The sequence below is a fragment of the Epinephelus fuscoguttatus genome, linkage group LG17 (genome assembly GCF_011397635.1).
Source record: "Epinephelus fuscoguttatus linkage group LG17, E.fuscoguttatus.final_Chr_v1".
Classification (NCBI taxonomy): domain Eukaryota; kingdom Metazoa; phylum Chordata; class Actinopteri; order Perciformes; family Serranidae; genus Epinephelus; species Epinephelus fuscoguttatus.
The window spans coordinates 42,040,258-42,054,666 of record NC_064768.1 but is presented as its reverse complement, the minus strand read 5'-3'; the positions used below and the strand labels follow the sequence as shown (position 1 = coordinate 42,054,666).

Here is a 14,409-nt window from a genome sequence, read left to right as displayed (position 1 = left end):
TGAAGCGTACTGAGAGAAGCACGTAGCGTACACGCTGCACTACACGACTGCTGTGAATAGGGCAGCTGACAACAAGGGAAGGTGGTCAGGCATGCAAAGGCTTCTTCGGCCCCAGGGCCTAATGGAGTCCCCTACCGGGTTTATAAAAGTGCACCTGATACCCTTAAATTGTTATGGAAACAGCTAAGAATAGTTTGGGAGAAACAAGTTATACCAAGAGCATGGCGTAGGGCAGGGGGTGTCCTCATTCCTAAGGCGAAGGAGTCTGTGGACCTTAGCCAGTTCCGGATGATTTCTCTCTTGAATGTAGAGGGGAAGATTTTCTTTAGTGTAGTTGCGCAGAGATTAGCTAGCTAGGTAGAACTAGCTACTTCGCGTTTGACTACTTCAGAGTGCCACAGGTAGTTGTTAACTTAGTGAAAGCAGGAAAGGATAGGTTGTGTCTAAGTACGGCAGGTTTCACAACAGGTTGGCAGAGGCTAGAAATAGGCATCATGGCAGGGTGTACAATTTCTCCATTAGCATTTACTATGGCGATGGAAGTAATCATCAGGGCTTCTAAGTGGGTGGTAGGTGGGGAGAGACGGCAGAATGGGTTGCATCTTCCACCAGTTAGGGCTTACATGGATGACATGACACTGGTGACCACAACAATGCCATGTACAAAGAGGCTACTAGAGAAGGTAAATAAGAACCTCAAGTGGGCCAGCATGAAAATCAAGCCTAGTGAATCTAGAAGCATCTCGATATGTAGAGGGAAGTTAAGTGATAGGAAGTTTGTCATAGATGATGAGGACATCCCAACAATCAGGGAAAAGTCAGTAAAGAGCTTAGGTAGGTGGTACAATGTGGAGTTGAATGATGAGGAACAGGTGGTGAAATTTAGAAAAGATGTGGCAGAAGGATTGGATAGAATAGATAAATCAGAACTTCAGGAAAGTTGAAGTTGTGGTGTTTGCAATTTGGTCTATATCCTAGGTTAATGTGGCCATTGTCAATTTATGAAATCCCAATATCTGTTGTGGAGAGAACTGAAAGGTCGGTTAGCTCCTATATTAGGAAGTGGTTGGGTGCTCCTAGGTGCCTAAGTAGTGTTGCATTGTATGGAAAAGGGATACTTCAGCTGCCAGTATCTAGTTTAACAGAGGAATTTAAATGTACCAAGGTCAGGACAGAGCTCTTGTTATCTGGGAGTAAGGACGTGGTAGTTAGGAGTGTGGTTCCAAATCCAACCAAGGGGAGGAAGTGGAACCCACGATCGGCAGTTCAGGAGGCAGAGGCAGCTCTTAGGCATGCAGAGATTGTAGGTAATGTTCAGTTTGGCCGGGAAGGCCTGGGGCTTGGCTCAGGCAAACCGGTATGGAATAAATTTGCCTCACAGGGCTTTACAGCATACGACATCCCTCTGTCTCATTGTGTCATGTGGATTACTGTTAATTTATCATGCTGATCTGTTCTGTACGACATCTATTGCACGTCTGTCCGTCCTGGAAGAGGGATCCCTCCTCAGTTGCTCTTCCTGAGGTTTCTACCGTTTTTTCCCCGTTAAAGGGTTTTTTGGGGAGTTTTTCCTGATCAGCTGTGAGGGTCATAAGGACAGAGGGATGTCGTATGCTGTAAAGCCCTGTGAGGCAAATTGTGATTTGTGATATTGGGCTGTATAAATAAAATTGATTGATTAGCTGCTGTGTGCTAACGGTCAGTAAACCAGTTTATTCTGGACACTGGAGCTGTGAGTGTGAGAGGCAAGCTGTAAAGAGTCTCCGAGGAGAACAAACAGGAAACAGTTAATTTCTTCTTCTCTGCTCTAAATACCACACACTGATTATTAACAGGTGTGTAGACACACGCACAAACAGTGAGGTCATTCAGAAACTACTAAAGCAAAACAAAAATCAAATAATAATTAACGATTATTTAACGAGGAAAAACAACAGGAGGAGGAGGAAGATGAGGAGGAGGAGGAAGAGAGGGAGGAGGAGGAGCAGGAGGGGGAGGAGGAAGAGGAGGAAGAGGAGGAGAGGGAGGAGAAGGAGCAGGAGGGGGAGGAGGAAGAGGAGGAGGAAGAGGAGGAAGGGAAGGGGGAAGAGAGGGAGGAAGATGAGGAGGAAGATGAGGAAGAGGAGGAGACAAGGAAGCACAGGATTTAGAGAAGAAGTGTCTGAGGGACAGGTAGTAGAGAAGAAGAAGTGTCTGAGGGACAGGAAGTAGAGAAGAAGAAGTGTCTGAGGGACAGGAAGTAGAGAAGAAGAAGTGTCTGAGGGACAGGAAGTAGAGAAGAAGAAGTGTCTGAGGGACAGGTAGTTGTATGGTGTCTGACCTCGGCCATTGTCGCGGATCTCCTGGACTACTAACTTGTAGTTGACATTGTCAGGTTCGATGATGTGGTCGTGGATGGTGACGTTGTGTTTCTCAAGCACCGTGAAAAGCCCCTCCACAGCGAAGTAGCACGGCCGGTCGTCGTTGGCGTCCTTCTTGTCGCTGAAGATGAGCATGGTATGCCGCCGCCAGCCAAATGTGTCCTGGATCTTTGCACCAAACTCTCCCAGCTTCTGGTGGGTGGGGCCAGTGTTGGTGACCGCTGTGTAGGACTTGAAACCAATAGCGCGAGCGCCGGCCGTCACCATGGGAACATCCCAATGGGTGGTGAAGCGTGCGACGGGAGACGACGAGTAGTCACAGCCAGGGCCGATGAAGGCCCAGGGGTCGTTGAATAGCTTGAGGTCGACGGCGACCAGTGGCGCAATGTAGTCTGAGCAGAAACCCTCGCGGTTCTCTGAGTTGCCATGAACCAGCTGCAGCTTCAGGCCTGGCAGCAGGCGGGGGTCTGAGTTAACACACTGCACCGCCTGGAGGAGCGCTGGCGCCACGCGAGGCCACGCCCATGCGTAATCTGTGTTAGTCAGAGGCAAGATGGCCGCTAGGGTCACCTCCTGAAGGTCGTCCGTGGTGTTGTCAGCGGACAGAGAGGACGCAGCCGATTGGACGAGGAGGAAGAGGAAGAGGGTCAAGGGGCAGGGCCACCCAGACAACATGATGATGAGCCTGTCAGACGAGCTGCGGGGAGAAACAGAACAACGACATTAACTAAGGTCAAACCTTCAAAATAAAACGTCACTGGGAATTCTGGGAACTCAGTGAGTCCCTGTGTGTCTGTGGGGACAGTAAAGTCCGTCACCCTCTGTCCTGATGTTTCAGCTCAGAGACAGAATCACGGACCAGTTTTGACTAAAGACATTCCTGAGGGTCAGATTCCAGAAATCTGGATATGTTCACAACTTTAATGTGGGAACAGTATTGATCGTCGCGTCAGTGGTGGGGGAACATCTCACAGAGTCACACACAATCAACCCACTTCCTGTCCCACCCCCACCACCGGCTGCCAAAACAAAGTAGAGAGGCGTAGATTCAACCAAGCCAATGTTACCAACGGGCCGCGCCACCATGAAGTCAGTGTTGCCAGATCTCGCAAGACAAATAAGCAACCAGGCCTGTGAAAACAAGCCCAAAACAAGCGACTTTTTCTACGGAGCTCCCCTAGGTTCCAGGAAAAGTAAATAAACTGTGTGCACGGTTTTACAATCTGTGGAGACGGATTTTAAACTGTGCGTCCAGATTGTCAATTTACATCCATGTGGACAGATAAGTATACTGAGTGCCGTTTTGCAAAACTGTACCCACAGTACACAGTTTATTTATTTTTCTCCCCCCTGAGCTTCAGGACAATGACCACAAGAGGGAGTTAAACAACCTTTTAACATTATTTAACATTAGAAAACAGATGGGATGTCAAATATAGACTGATGTACCAAGTACATTATATACACAGTAAACCTCTGATAATTAAAATTTGCACACACAAATAAATATCATCCTGAATTCACAAATTATTTATTACTGCTTTTTATGCACTCATCTTCGGACGTTTTCCGAACCAGAAAAAACCAGCTTGCCCTGCTCTGCCTCTGATTGGCTAGTAGTCGTTGCCATCAGAGTCAGAGCCAATTAGAAGCAGGATGCGGGTGGGAAAAAACTCTGCTGTCTCCTGTGTGTATGGGGAAAGGGGAGGGACAGAGGGAACAGGCAAGACAAACTATCCTACGTTTAAATAACATATCGAAAATATCTGCTTGACAGCTTGCTATTGAGCTGGGAACATGCCCAAATAAGCAACTACGCTTTAGAAACAAGCCCAGAAAAACCGTGACCCGCGACTACCAATATTTGTAAGCGACTTTACAGAAAAACAAGCCCAAAGTCGCTTATAATGAGTGGACTTGGCAACACTGCACAAAGTAAAGGTGCAGGTGCTGATACTGCAACCAGAGAGAAGAACCTGAGACCAGTCAGTCAGTTGGACGGGCTTCAACCTGATGACTGGAGGTGATGGTCGTCCCTGATCATGTAGGCTACCTGCCCACCATTAAGGGACGAGGGGGAGGAGCATAATAACAATAATCAATAAATGAACTGATGAATGTATTGATTGACTGAGCTGTGATGTCAGTCTGACCTCTGTTTGACCTCTGTGATGATGTCACAGTGACACACACACACACACACACACACACACACACACACACACACACACACACACACAGTGGTGTGTTTGAGGTCATAATCAGAAACACTTCATCAGATTGTTTTTCAGAGGATAAAAACTGACATGACATGATGACGTCACTTCCTGTAAACATCTTTCCTGCTGTCAAACCTCCGAACTCACCGAGTCTGTTTCATGATGTTTACACATCATTACAACTTCCTGCAGGAAACACTGTGTGTGTGTGTGTGTGTGTGTGTGTGTGTGTGTGTGTGTGTGTGAGCCATTGTTCTCCAGGTTTATATAAGTGTTGTTGTGAAACAGCAGCAGTGAAGAAGAAATACGACACCAAAAAACCTGTAAATACGACGTCAGCTGTGTTTCTGTTCCCTCAGAATGAGCTGTTCATATCTACACAGGGAGCAGGTCCTCGTCTACAGAGATCACCATGTTGCACCGCCATGTTTCTACAGTAGCCCAGAACGGACAAACCAAACACTGACTCTAGATAGAGACATTCATGTTGTCACGTTTGACACTAGAATTAGCACCGTTGCATAAACACTGAATTCTAACCTGAACTGTCCGTGACAGTTGTTACACCATTTGTGGGGCGCAAATTCATCAGATATCTTACAAACTTTTCTTTGAGAAAATCACACAAAAACTCAAACCCACTTTGGGTCTGTTTTCTTAAAAAAAATCCTGGAAATTAAAAAAAAACGACCCCCCAAAAATAAAAAAATAAATAAATAAAAAAAAAAAAATAAAATAAACATGCCTTCTCAATTTTTCTCAAAAAAAAAAAAAAATCCCCAGAAATTAGTAATAAAGGCAAAAAAATTCAAAGAAAGAAAAATTGGCAAGATTTATTCAAGAAAACAAACTAGAACCAACTTTGGGTTTGGAAGGCATTTTTTGTCAAAACAACAACAACAAAAAAAATTGGGAGAAAAAAAATGTAAAAAAAAAAAAAGTTCTTTTTAAAAAAAAAAAACCTCAAACCCACCTTGTTTTTGTAAAAAATAAGAGTTTTTTGCAGAAAAACAAATTGTCAGAATATTTACAAATAAACAAGTCCTCTCATGTTTTCTTCAAAAATCCCTCAAAATTTGAAAAAAGGCACAAATTTTTTTTAAAGAAAAAAAAATCACCAACATTTTTAAAAATCAATTGTCAAACTTTTTTTTTAAGAAAAGGGACATTTTTTATTCAGCAAAAATAAAGGCAAAAACATTTAAGCATGCCCTCCAAACCCACAAACCACCCTGGATGAGAAGGTTGGTTTTCTTTAAAAAAAAAAAAAAAAAAAAAAAAGGCCTCAAAAAAGGTAAAAAAAAAAAAAAAAAGAAAGAAAAAATCATCCAAAAATTTTAAAGGGAAAAAACTGCTGAAAGTTTTTAAAAGGAAGAAACTTGTCCTCTGAACCAGCTTGGGTTTAAATAGCATGTACGTTATGAATGTATTTTATTCTGAAAGTTTTGACAAAGTTGATTCTAGGTCTGGAAAAAAAAAACTTTTTCAGGAACTTCCTGTAACACGTTTACGCCACAGAGCAGTTTTTGCTTTTGATACGTCACTGACACCTTCAGGTGTTTGAAGGCAAAGAAAAAACAACATTGATGTTGCGTGTCAACTGACCCCGTTCTCCCCTATCACGCAGACTCAGCTCGTGGACTGCAGTAAAAGTACCGCGCGCGCGCGTGTGTGTGAGGTGAGTTTACCTGTTCAGATCTTCACTCAGCTGCTTCCGGCCGTTCCATGAAGATGAAGAAGATGAAGAAGAAGAAAATATTTCCACAGCAGCCGACCGGACAAAGACCGAACACACCGGGATGTGTTCACGTTTCACCGCCACAACGCTGCTGTCTGTCCCTGTCTGTCCCTCTGTGTGTCCCTGGGTCTGTCCCTCTGTGTGTCCCTGGGTCTGTCCCTCTGTGTGTCCCTGGGTCTGTCCCTCTGTGTGTCTCCTCCTGTTCACCGCTCCAGCTCTGCAGCTCCGCTCCGTCCACACACACCGATAGCTGCCACCGGCGGACACGCGCACACATGCACGCACTGAGGAGGAGGCGGGGGCGGGGGCGGGGGGGTGTAGTAGAGGGCACGAGGGCAGTCACGATAACGCTGACGGTGCATGTGCGCGTGCACGTCTCCTCTGTCCCCTGTGTGCGGAGGGAAGATTGAATTACAGAGACGAGCTGTCAGTTACTGTGATTTAGAGTCTGTTGTGTATTTGTCACAGCAGCTGGTTTAATCAAAACATTTGACAGAAAACAAATCATCAGATTATTTTTAAACAAAACATGTCTTCCAAACTCACCTCGTCTTCTGAGGGCAAGTTTACTTTAAACATCCCCAAAAAAATTTTAAAGAAAAAAAGAAGTCTTTTTTTAAAGAATAAATGCCCAACATTTTCTTAAAAGGCAAACAATTATTTTTAAAAAGTCACGTTTTTTTTAATATGACCCACCCCAAAACAAATTTCGATTTGAAAATCAAAGGCTAATTTCTGTGTGATAAATGGTTGCAGTAATTTTTCTGGCAAGTTTTTAAAGAAAAACAAAAACCCAACCCAAAAATTTTATAAAGGCACATTTTTTAAACAAAGAAAAAAAGAATCACTTTTAAAAATAAAACACGCCCAGAACTTTAAAATGAAAAAAAAAAATGGCAAAATTAAAATGAAATCGTCACATTTATGTCAAAGAAAACATTTCCAGAAATTAAAGCAAAAAGGGCAAGCTTTAAGAGAAAGAAAAATCTTTTTTAAAGATGCCCAAAAAATTTCAAAAGGCAAAAAAACCCCACTTTTTTTAAAAAAAAATATAAAAAATGAAACTGTCCTAAACCAAGAAAAAGATCAAATCTGAAAAAGTCCATTTTTAACGAAAACATGTCCAAAACTTTAAAAAGAGAAAAACGTTTTTAATTTTTTAATTCTGATGTCACAATCAGTGGGTTGTGTGTGTGTGTGTGTGTGTGTTGTTCATTATTAACTTAATGAACAACACACACACACTCAGTGGGTTGTGTGTGTGTGTTGTTCATTATTAACTTAATGAACAACACACACACACAACCCACTGAGTGTGTGTGTTTAAACAGGATACACCCGGTGGACCAGGAAGTCTCTTAGTAACACACACACACACACACACAGTACCTCTTCCTGGAAACGACCACCACACACACTCTTCCTCCCACTCTCTCTGTCCTCATACTGAAAACACTCGTTTGTTCTTCAGTGTTTCTTTTGTCTGACAGCAAATGTTGCCCTCGAAAGCAGCGACTCCAGCTGAGCACAGGACGCTCTGCGATTTTTTTTTAACCTTTATTTAACCAGGCAAGTCATTAAGAACAGTTTCTTACTTACAATGGCGGCCTGGCAAAAGGCAGAGCCTCTTGAGGGAAGGAAGTGACACAGCAGGCTGTTCTGCAGAGAACGTTAACACGCGAACTGAATCTCTGCAGGTTGTTGATCAATTTAACTTTATCATGTAACGACGGGCCTGATAACGGCTAAAGGGCGAGCTAACAACAGGCTTGATGACAGGTAAAGGATGAGCTAACAACAGATCAGATGACGGCTAAAGGACAAGCTAATGATGGGCCTGATGAGGGCTAAAGGACAAGCTACCGATGGGCCAGATGACGGCTAAAGGACAAACTACTGACGGTCCTAATGACAGCTAAAGGACAAGCTAATGACGGGCCTGATGACGGCTAAAGGACGAGCTACCGACGGGCCTGATGACGACTAAAGGACGAGCTACCGACGGGCCTGATGACGACTAAAGGACGAGCTACCGACGGGCCTGATGACGGCTAAAGGACGAGCTACCGACGGGCCTGATGACGGCTAAAGGACGAGCTACCGACGGGCCTGATGACAGCTGAAGGACGAGCTACTGATGGGCCTGATGACAGCTGAAGGACGAGCTACTGATGGGCCTGATGACGGCTAAAGGACGAGCTACCAACAGGCCTGATGACAGCTGAAGGACAAGCTTATGATGGGCCTGATGACGGCTGAAGGACGAGCTACCGACGGGCCTGATGACGGCTGAAGGACGAGCTACCGACAGGCCTGATGACAGCTGAAGGACAAGCTACCGACGGGCCTGATGACGGCTGAAGGACGAGCTAATGACGGGCCTGATGACGGCTGAAGGACGAGCTACCGACGGGCCTGATGACGGCTGAAGGACAAGCTAATGACGGGCCTGATGACAGCTGAAGGACGAGCTACCGACAGGCCTGATGACAGCTGAAGGACAAGCTAATGACCGGCCTGATGACGGCTGAAGGACGAGCTACCAACAGGCCAGATGACGGCTAAAGGATGAGCTACTGACGGGCCTGATGACGGCTGAAGGACGAGCTACCGACAGGCTTGATGACGGCTAAAGGACGAGCTACCAACAGGCTTGATGACGGCTAAAGGACGAGCTACCAACAGGCCTGATGACAGCTGAAGGACAAGCTAATGACGGGCCTGATGACAGCTGAAGGACAAGCTAATGATGGGCCTGATGACGGCTGAAGGACGAGCTACCGACGGGCCTGATGACGGCTGAAGGACGAGATAATGACGGGCCTGATGACGGCTAAAGGACGAGCTACCGATGGGCCTGATGACGGCTAAAGGACGAGCTACCGACAGGCCTGATGACAGCTGAAGGACAAGCTAATGACGGGCCTGATGACGGCTGAAGGACGAGCTACCGACGGGCCTGATGACGGCTGAAGGACAAGCTAATGACGGGCCTGATGACAGCTGAAGGACGAGCTACCGACGGGCCTGATGACAGCTGAAGGACAAGCTAATGACCGGCCTGATGACGGCTGAAGGACGAGCTACCGACAGGCTTGATGACGGCTAAAGGACGAGCTACCAACAGGCTTGATGACGGCTAAAGGACGAGCTATCAACAGGCCTGATGACAGCTGAAGGACAAGCTAATGATGGGCCTGATGACGGCTGAAGGACGAGCTACTGACGGGCCTGATGACGGCTGAAGGACGAGCTACCAACAGGCTTGATGACGGCTAAAGGACGAGCTATCAACAGGCCTGATGACAGCTGAAGGACAAGCTAATGATGGGCCTGATGACGGCTGAAGGACAAGCTACCGACGGGCCTGATGACGGCTGAAGGACGAGATAATGACGGGCCTGATGACGGCTGAAGGACAAGCTAATGACGGGCCTGATGACGGCTGAAGGACGAGCTAACGACGGGCCTGATGACGGCTGAAGGACGAGCTAATGACGGGCCTGATGACGGCTGAAGGACGAGCTAATGACGGGCCTGATGACGGCTGAAGGACGAGCTAACGACGGGCCTGATGACAGCTGAAGGACGAGCTAATGACGGGCCTGATGACGGCTGAAGGACGAGCTACCGACGGGCCTGATGACAGCTGAAGGACGAGATAATGACGGGCCTGATGACGGCTGAAGGACGAGCTACCGACGGGCCTGATGACAGCTGAAGGACAAGCTAATGACGGGCCTGATGACGGCTGAAGGACGAGCTACCGACGGGCCTGATGACGGCTGAAGGACGAGCTACCGACGGGCCTGATGACGGCTGAAGGACAAGATAATGACGGAACAACAACAGCCGAAGACCACCCAACCGTTCCAAAGAATGTCCAGGTGAAGACAGTTAAATGTCCGTCTCTTTATTGTAAACTGACACAATCAATAACCAATTAGCTGCAGGATTATGATAATGTAATGATGATGTCACTGATTAAATAATGAAATATAAGGAAGTGATTTTTAATTCATGAATCATTGTCTCATTTTCAGATGGACGTCATCACAGCAAACGTCTCAGTCCTCTCCGTCCACTCTGTCCCCGCAGGTGGACCCGGTCTCTCCATGTGGTCTGTCTCCAGGTGCTGGACCAGGTACTCTCTCCTGGTGAACGTCCTCCTGCAGAGTCCACAGTAGTGAAGTCTGTCCCCGCTGTGGACCTTCAAGTGTCTCTCCAAACTCTCCTTTCTGCTGAAGTCCCGTCCACAGAATCCGCAGCGGTACGGCTTCTCACCGGTGTGGACCCGTTTGTGTATCTCCATCCTCCTGATGGAGCTGCACTTCCTACCGCACACATCACAGGTGCTGCCCACCTCTTTGTGAGACCTCAGGTGGTCTCTCAGGGTCTCAGTGGACTCCAGACGGTCCCCGCAGGCCCCACACCGGTTCTCGGGCTCCTTGCAGTGGTTCTCCGCGTGGCGGACCAGGATGCCCTGCGTGTAGAAGGAACTGCCACAGACTCGGCAGCTGAAGGACTTGGCAGGACTCTGGAAGGGCGCCATCTGTCTCCGCAGGCTGCAGGACATCCTGTCCTGGTCCTGGGACGTGTTTCGTCTAATGTGTTTCCTCAGAGTCCGCTTTGAGCTGAACTCTCGTCCACAGCTGCCACAGACCAAAAGCCTCTGGTCCACAGGAGGCCGAGTCCCCCGAGTCCCCTGGGGAGCTGGTTCAGACTGAGTGTTGTCGCTGTCCTCAGTTGAGGACTCTGATTGGACAACAGAGCTCTGGTTGTGGTCTGCAGGTGTGCAAATCCCTTCAGGTGCAGGTCTCATCAGACAGCTGTCCTCTCTGGGGGGCTGCCTCCGATTGGAACAAGGACTTCCATTATCATCATTGCGCTCTGTCAGCCAATCAGGAATCAGTGCGAACTTGGCATCTGTCTCCTCTAGTGCTGAGGATCCGCCCTCTTCCTGTTTGATGTGCAGACTGAAGCTCCACCCCCTCACCTGCTGCTCCTCCTCTGTGGTGAAACGCCCCACCTCCTTCCCGCAGGACTGGATCTGATTGGACAAAGGACTCTGGTCGGTTTCAGGTGTCTCCCTCAGCCAATCAGGACTCGGTGTGAACTTAGCACCCAGCTCCTCTGCTCCTGAGGCTCCACTCTCTTCCTGTTTAATGTGCACACCAAGGCTCTGCTCCCTCACCTGCAGAACACCTTAGAGACAAAATAAAGACATCAGGTGTGAGCAGTGTCAAATAGTACTGATGCTGTGTACTGTCTCTGTCCCTCTGTGTGAACGGTGTCCAATAATACTGACACTGTCTCTGTCCCTCTGTGTGAACGGCGTCCAATAATACTGACACTGTCTCTGTCCCTCTGTGTGATCAGTGTCCAATAATACTGACACTGTCTCTGTCCCTCTGTGTGAACGGTGTCCAATAATACTGACACTGTCTCTGTCCCTCTGTGTGAACGGTGTCCAATAATACTGACACTGTCTCTGTCCCTCTGTGTGAACAGTGTCCAATAATACTGACACTGTCTCTGTCCCTCTGTGTGAACGGTGTCCAATAATACTGACACTGTCTCTGTCCCTCTGTGTGAACGGTGTCCAATAATACTGACACTGTCTCTGTCCCTCTGTGTGAACGGTGTCCAATAATACTGACACTGTCTCTGTCCCTCTGTGTGAACGGTGTCCAATAATACTGACACTGTCTCTGTCCCTCTGTGTGATCAGTGTCCAATAATACTGACACTGTCTCTGTCCCTCTGTGTGATCAGTGTCCAATAATACTGACACTGTCTCTGTCCCTCTGTGTGAACGGCGTCCAATAAAACTGACACTGTCTCTGTCCCTCTGTGTGAATGGTGTCTAATACTGACACTGTCTCTGTCCCTCTGTGTGAACGGCGTCCAATAATACTGACACTGTCTCTGTCCCTCTGTGTGAACGGTGTCCAATAATACTGACACTGTCTCTGTCCCTCTGTGTGAACGGTGTCCAATAATACTGACACTGTCTCTGTCCCTCTGTGTGAACGGTGTCCAATAATACTGACACTGTCTCTGTCCCTCTGTGTGAACGGTGTCCAATAAAACTGACATTGTCTCTGTCCCTCTGTGTGAATAGTGTCTAATACTGACACTGTCTCTGTCCCTCTGTGTGAATGGTGTCTAATACTGACACTGTCTCTGTCCCTCTGTGTGAACGGTGTCCAATAATACTGACACTGTCTCTGTCCCTCTGTGTGATCAGTGTCCAATAATACTGACACTGTCTCTGTCCCTCTGTGTGAACGGCGTCCAATAATACTGACACTGTCTCTGTCCCTCTGTGTGAATGGTGTCTAATACTGACACTGTCTCTGTCCCTCTGTGTGAATGGTGTCCAATAATACTGACACTGTCTCTGTCCCTCTGTGTGATCTGTGTCCAATAATACTGACACTGTCTCTGTCCCTCTGTGTGAACGGTGTCCAATAAAACTGACACTGTCTCTGTCCCTCTGTGTGAATGGTGTCCAATAAAACTGACACTGTCTCTGTCCCTCTGTGTGAACGGTGTCCAATAATACTGACACTGTCTCTGTCCCTCTGTGTGAATGGTGTCTAATACTGACACTGTCTCTGTCCCTCTGTGTGAACGGTGTCCAATAAAACTGACACTGTCTCTGTCCCTCTGTGTGAATGGTGTCTAATAAAACTGACACTGTCTCTGTCCCTCTGTGTGAATGGTGTCTAATACTGACACTGTCTCTGTCCCTCTGTGTGAACGGCGTCCAATAATACTGACACTGTTTCTGTCCCTCTGTGTGAACGGTGTCCAATAATACTGACACTGTCTCTGTCCCTCTGTGTGAATGGTGTCCAATAATACTGACACTGTCTCTGTCCCTCTGTGTGATCAGTGTCCAATAATACTGACACTGTCTCTGTCCCTCTGTGTGAATGGTGTCTAATAATACTGACACTGTCTCTGTCCCTCTGTGTGAATGGTGTCTAATAAAACTGACACTGTCTCTGTCCCTCTGTGTGAATGGTGTCTAATAAAACTGACACTGTCTCTGTCCCTCTGTGTGAATGGTGTCTAATACTGACACTGTCTCTGTCCCTCTGTGTGAATGGTGTCCAATAATACTGACACTGTCTCTGTCCCTCTGTGTGAATGGTGTCTAATAAAACTGACACTGTCTCTGTCCCTCTGTGTGAATGGTGTCTAATACTGACACTGTCTCTGTCCCTCTGTGTGAATGGTGTCTAATAATACTGACACTGTCTCTGTCCCTCTGTGTGAATGGTGTCTAATAAAACTGACACTGTCTCTGTCCCTCTGTGTGAATGGTGTCTACTGACACTCTCTGCTTTTACTTTTCTTCATGACAATAGCGACATCTGGCGGGAAAAAGGAGCTACGTCACACTCGGCGGACATTTTGTTTTATCAAACCAACAAACTGAGTCTTTTGTCCACTAACCCTGGGCGCTCTCCTCCGTTGTGTCCCTCGGTCTGTCCAGGGCTCTGTCCTCTAGGAGTTTCCGCTGTCGGTCGATCTCTTGCTTTAACCGGGACACCTCTCGGTCATATTCGGTGATGGTTCGGGCCAAACGGCGGAAGATGTCGTCGGTAACGGCGGAGAGTCGCTGCTCTACAAACAGCCGCAGCACGTCGAGCTTCATCATGTCGGTACCGACCGAAAGTCTCCGTGAAACCGGGAGGAAGGAAGCTATCGGCGGATTAATGTCGGACCAACCGGTAACAGACACAGCGGCGAACCGGAACTCTTCACAATAAAAGCATCGGGGGAAAATGGACAGATAAACCTAACAGGGAATAATATCCCAATATTATTATGATAATGTCAATAATATTACATAAATACTTGTATCCTGCTTGAACCATCATATCAGTTAAAATGTTGAAGGGACTGATCGTTATTTATTTAAGGGGGAGGGGCTTACAACTTTAAGTGTTCATGAAAATAGTCAAAAACTGCATATAGATATACATACATACATACATATATATATATATATATATATATGTGTGTGTGTGTGTGTGTGTGTGTGTATACATACATACATACATATATATATATATAT

General features: G+C 46.9%; 2 protein-coding genes across 2 annotated transcripts in view; both read right to left on the bottom strand.

The window, feature by feature from the left end:
* npr1a (natriuretic peptide receptor 1a) overlaps positions 1-6,573 on the bottom strand; it is a 37,791-nt gene extending 31,218 nt beyond the window's left edge. Inside the window, exons 1-2 of the mRNA XM_049602533.1 lie at positions 6,268-6,573; positions 2,321-3,057 (exon numbers count right to left, since the gene is read on the bottom strand). Of these exons, the coding sequence (XP_049458490.1) occupies positions 2,321-3,035 (715 nt within the window). The 5' untranslated portion in view covers positions 3,036-3,057; positions 6,268-6,573. The remainder of the gene's footprint in view (positions 1-2,320; positions 3,058-6,267) is intronic.
* Positions 6,574-7,715: 1,142 nt separating this feature from the next.
* On the bottom strand, positions 7,716-14,284 carry LOC125904884 (zinc finger protein 184-like). Its single transcript, XM_049602593.1, has 2 exons — positions 13,785-14,284; positions 7,716-11,522 (listed from the first exon to the last, which is right to left on the bottom strand). Exons 1-2 carry the CDS (start codon positions 13,987-13,989, stop codon positions 10,357-10,359), a joined length of 1,371 nt encoding a protein of 456 aa, XP_049458550.1. The 5' UTR covers positions 13,990-14,284; the 3' UTR covers positions 7,716-10,356.
* Between the last annotated feature and the right edge of the window lie 125 nt (positions 14,285-14,409).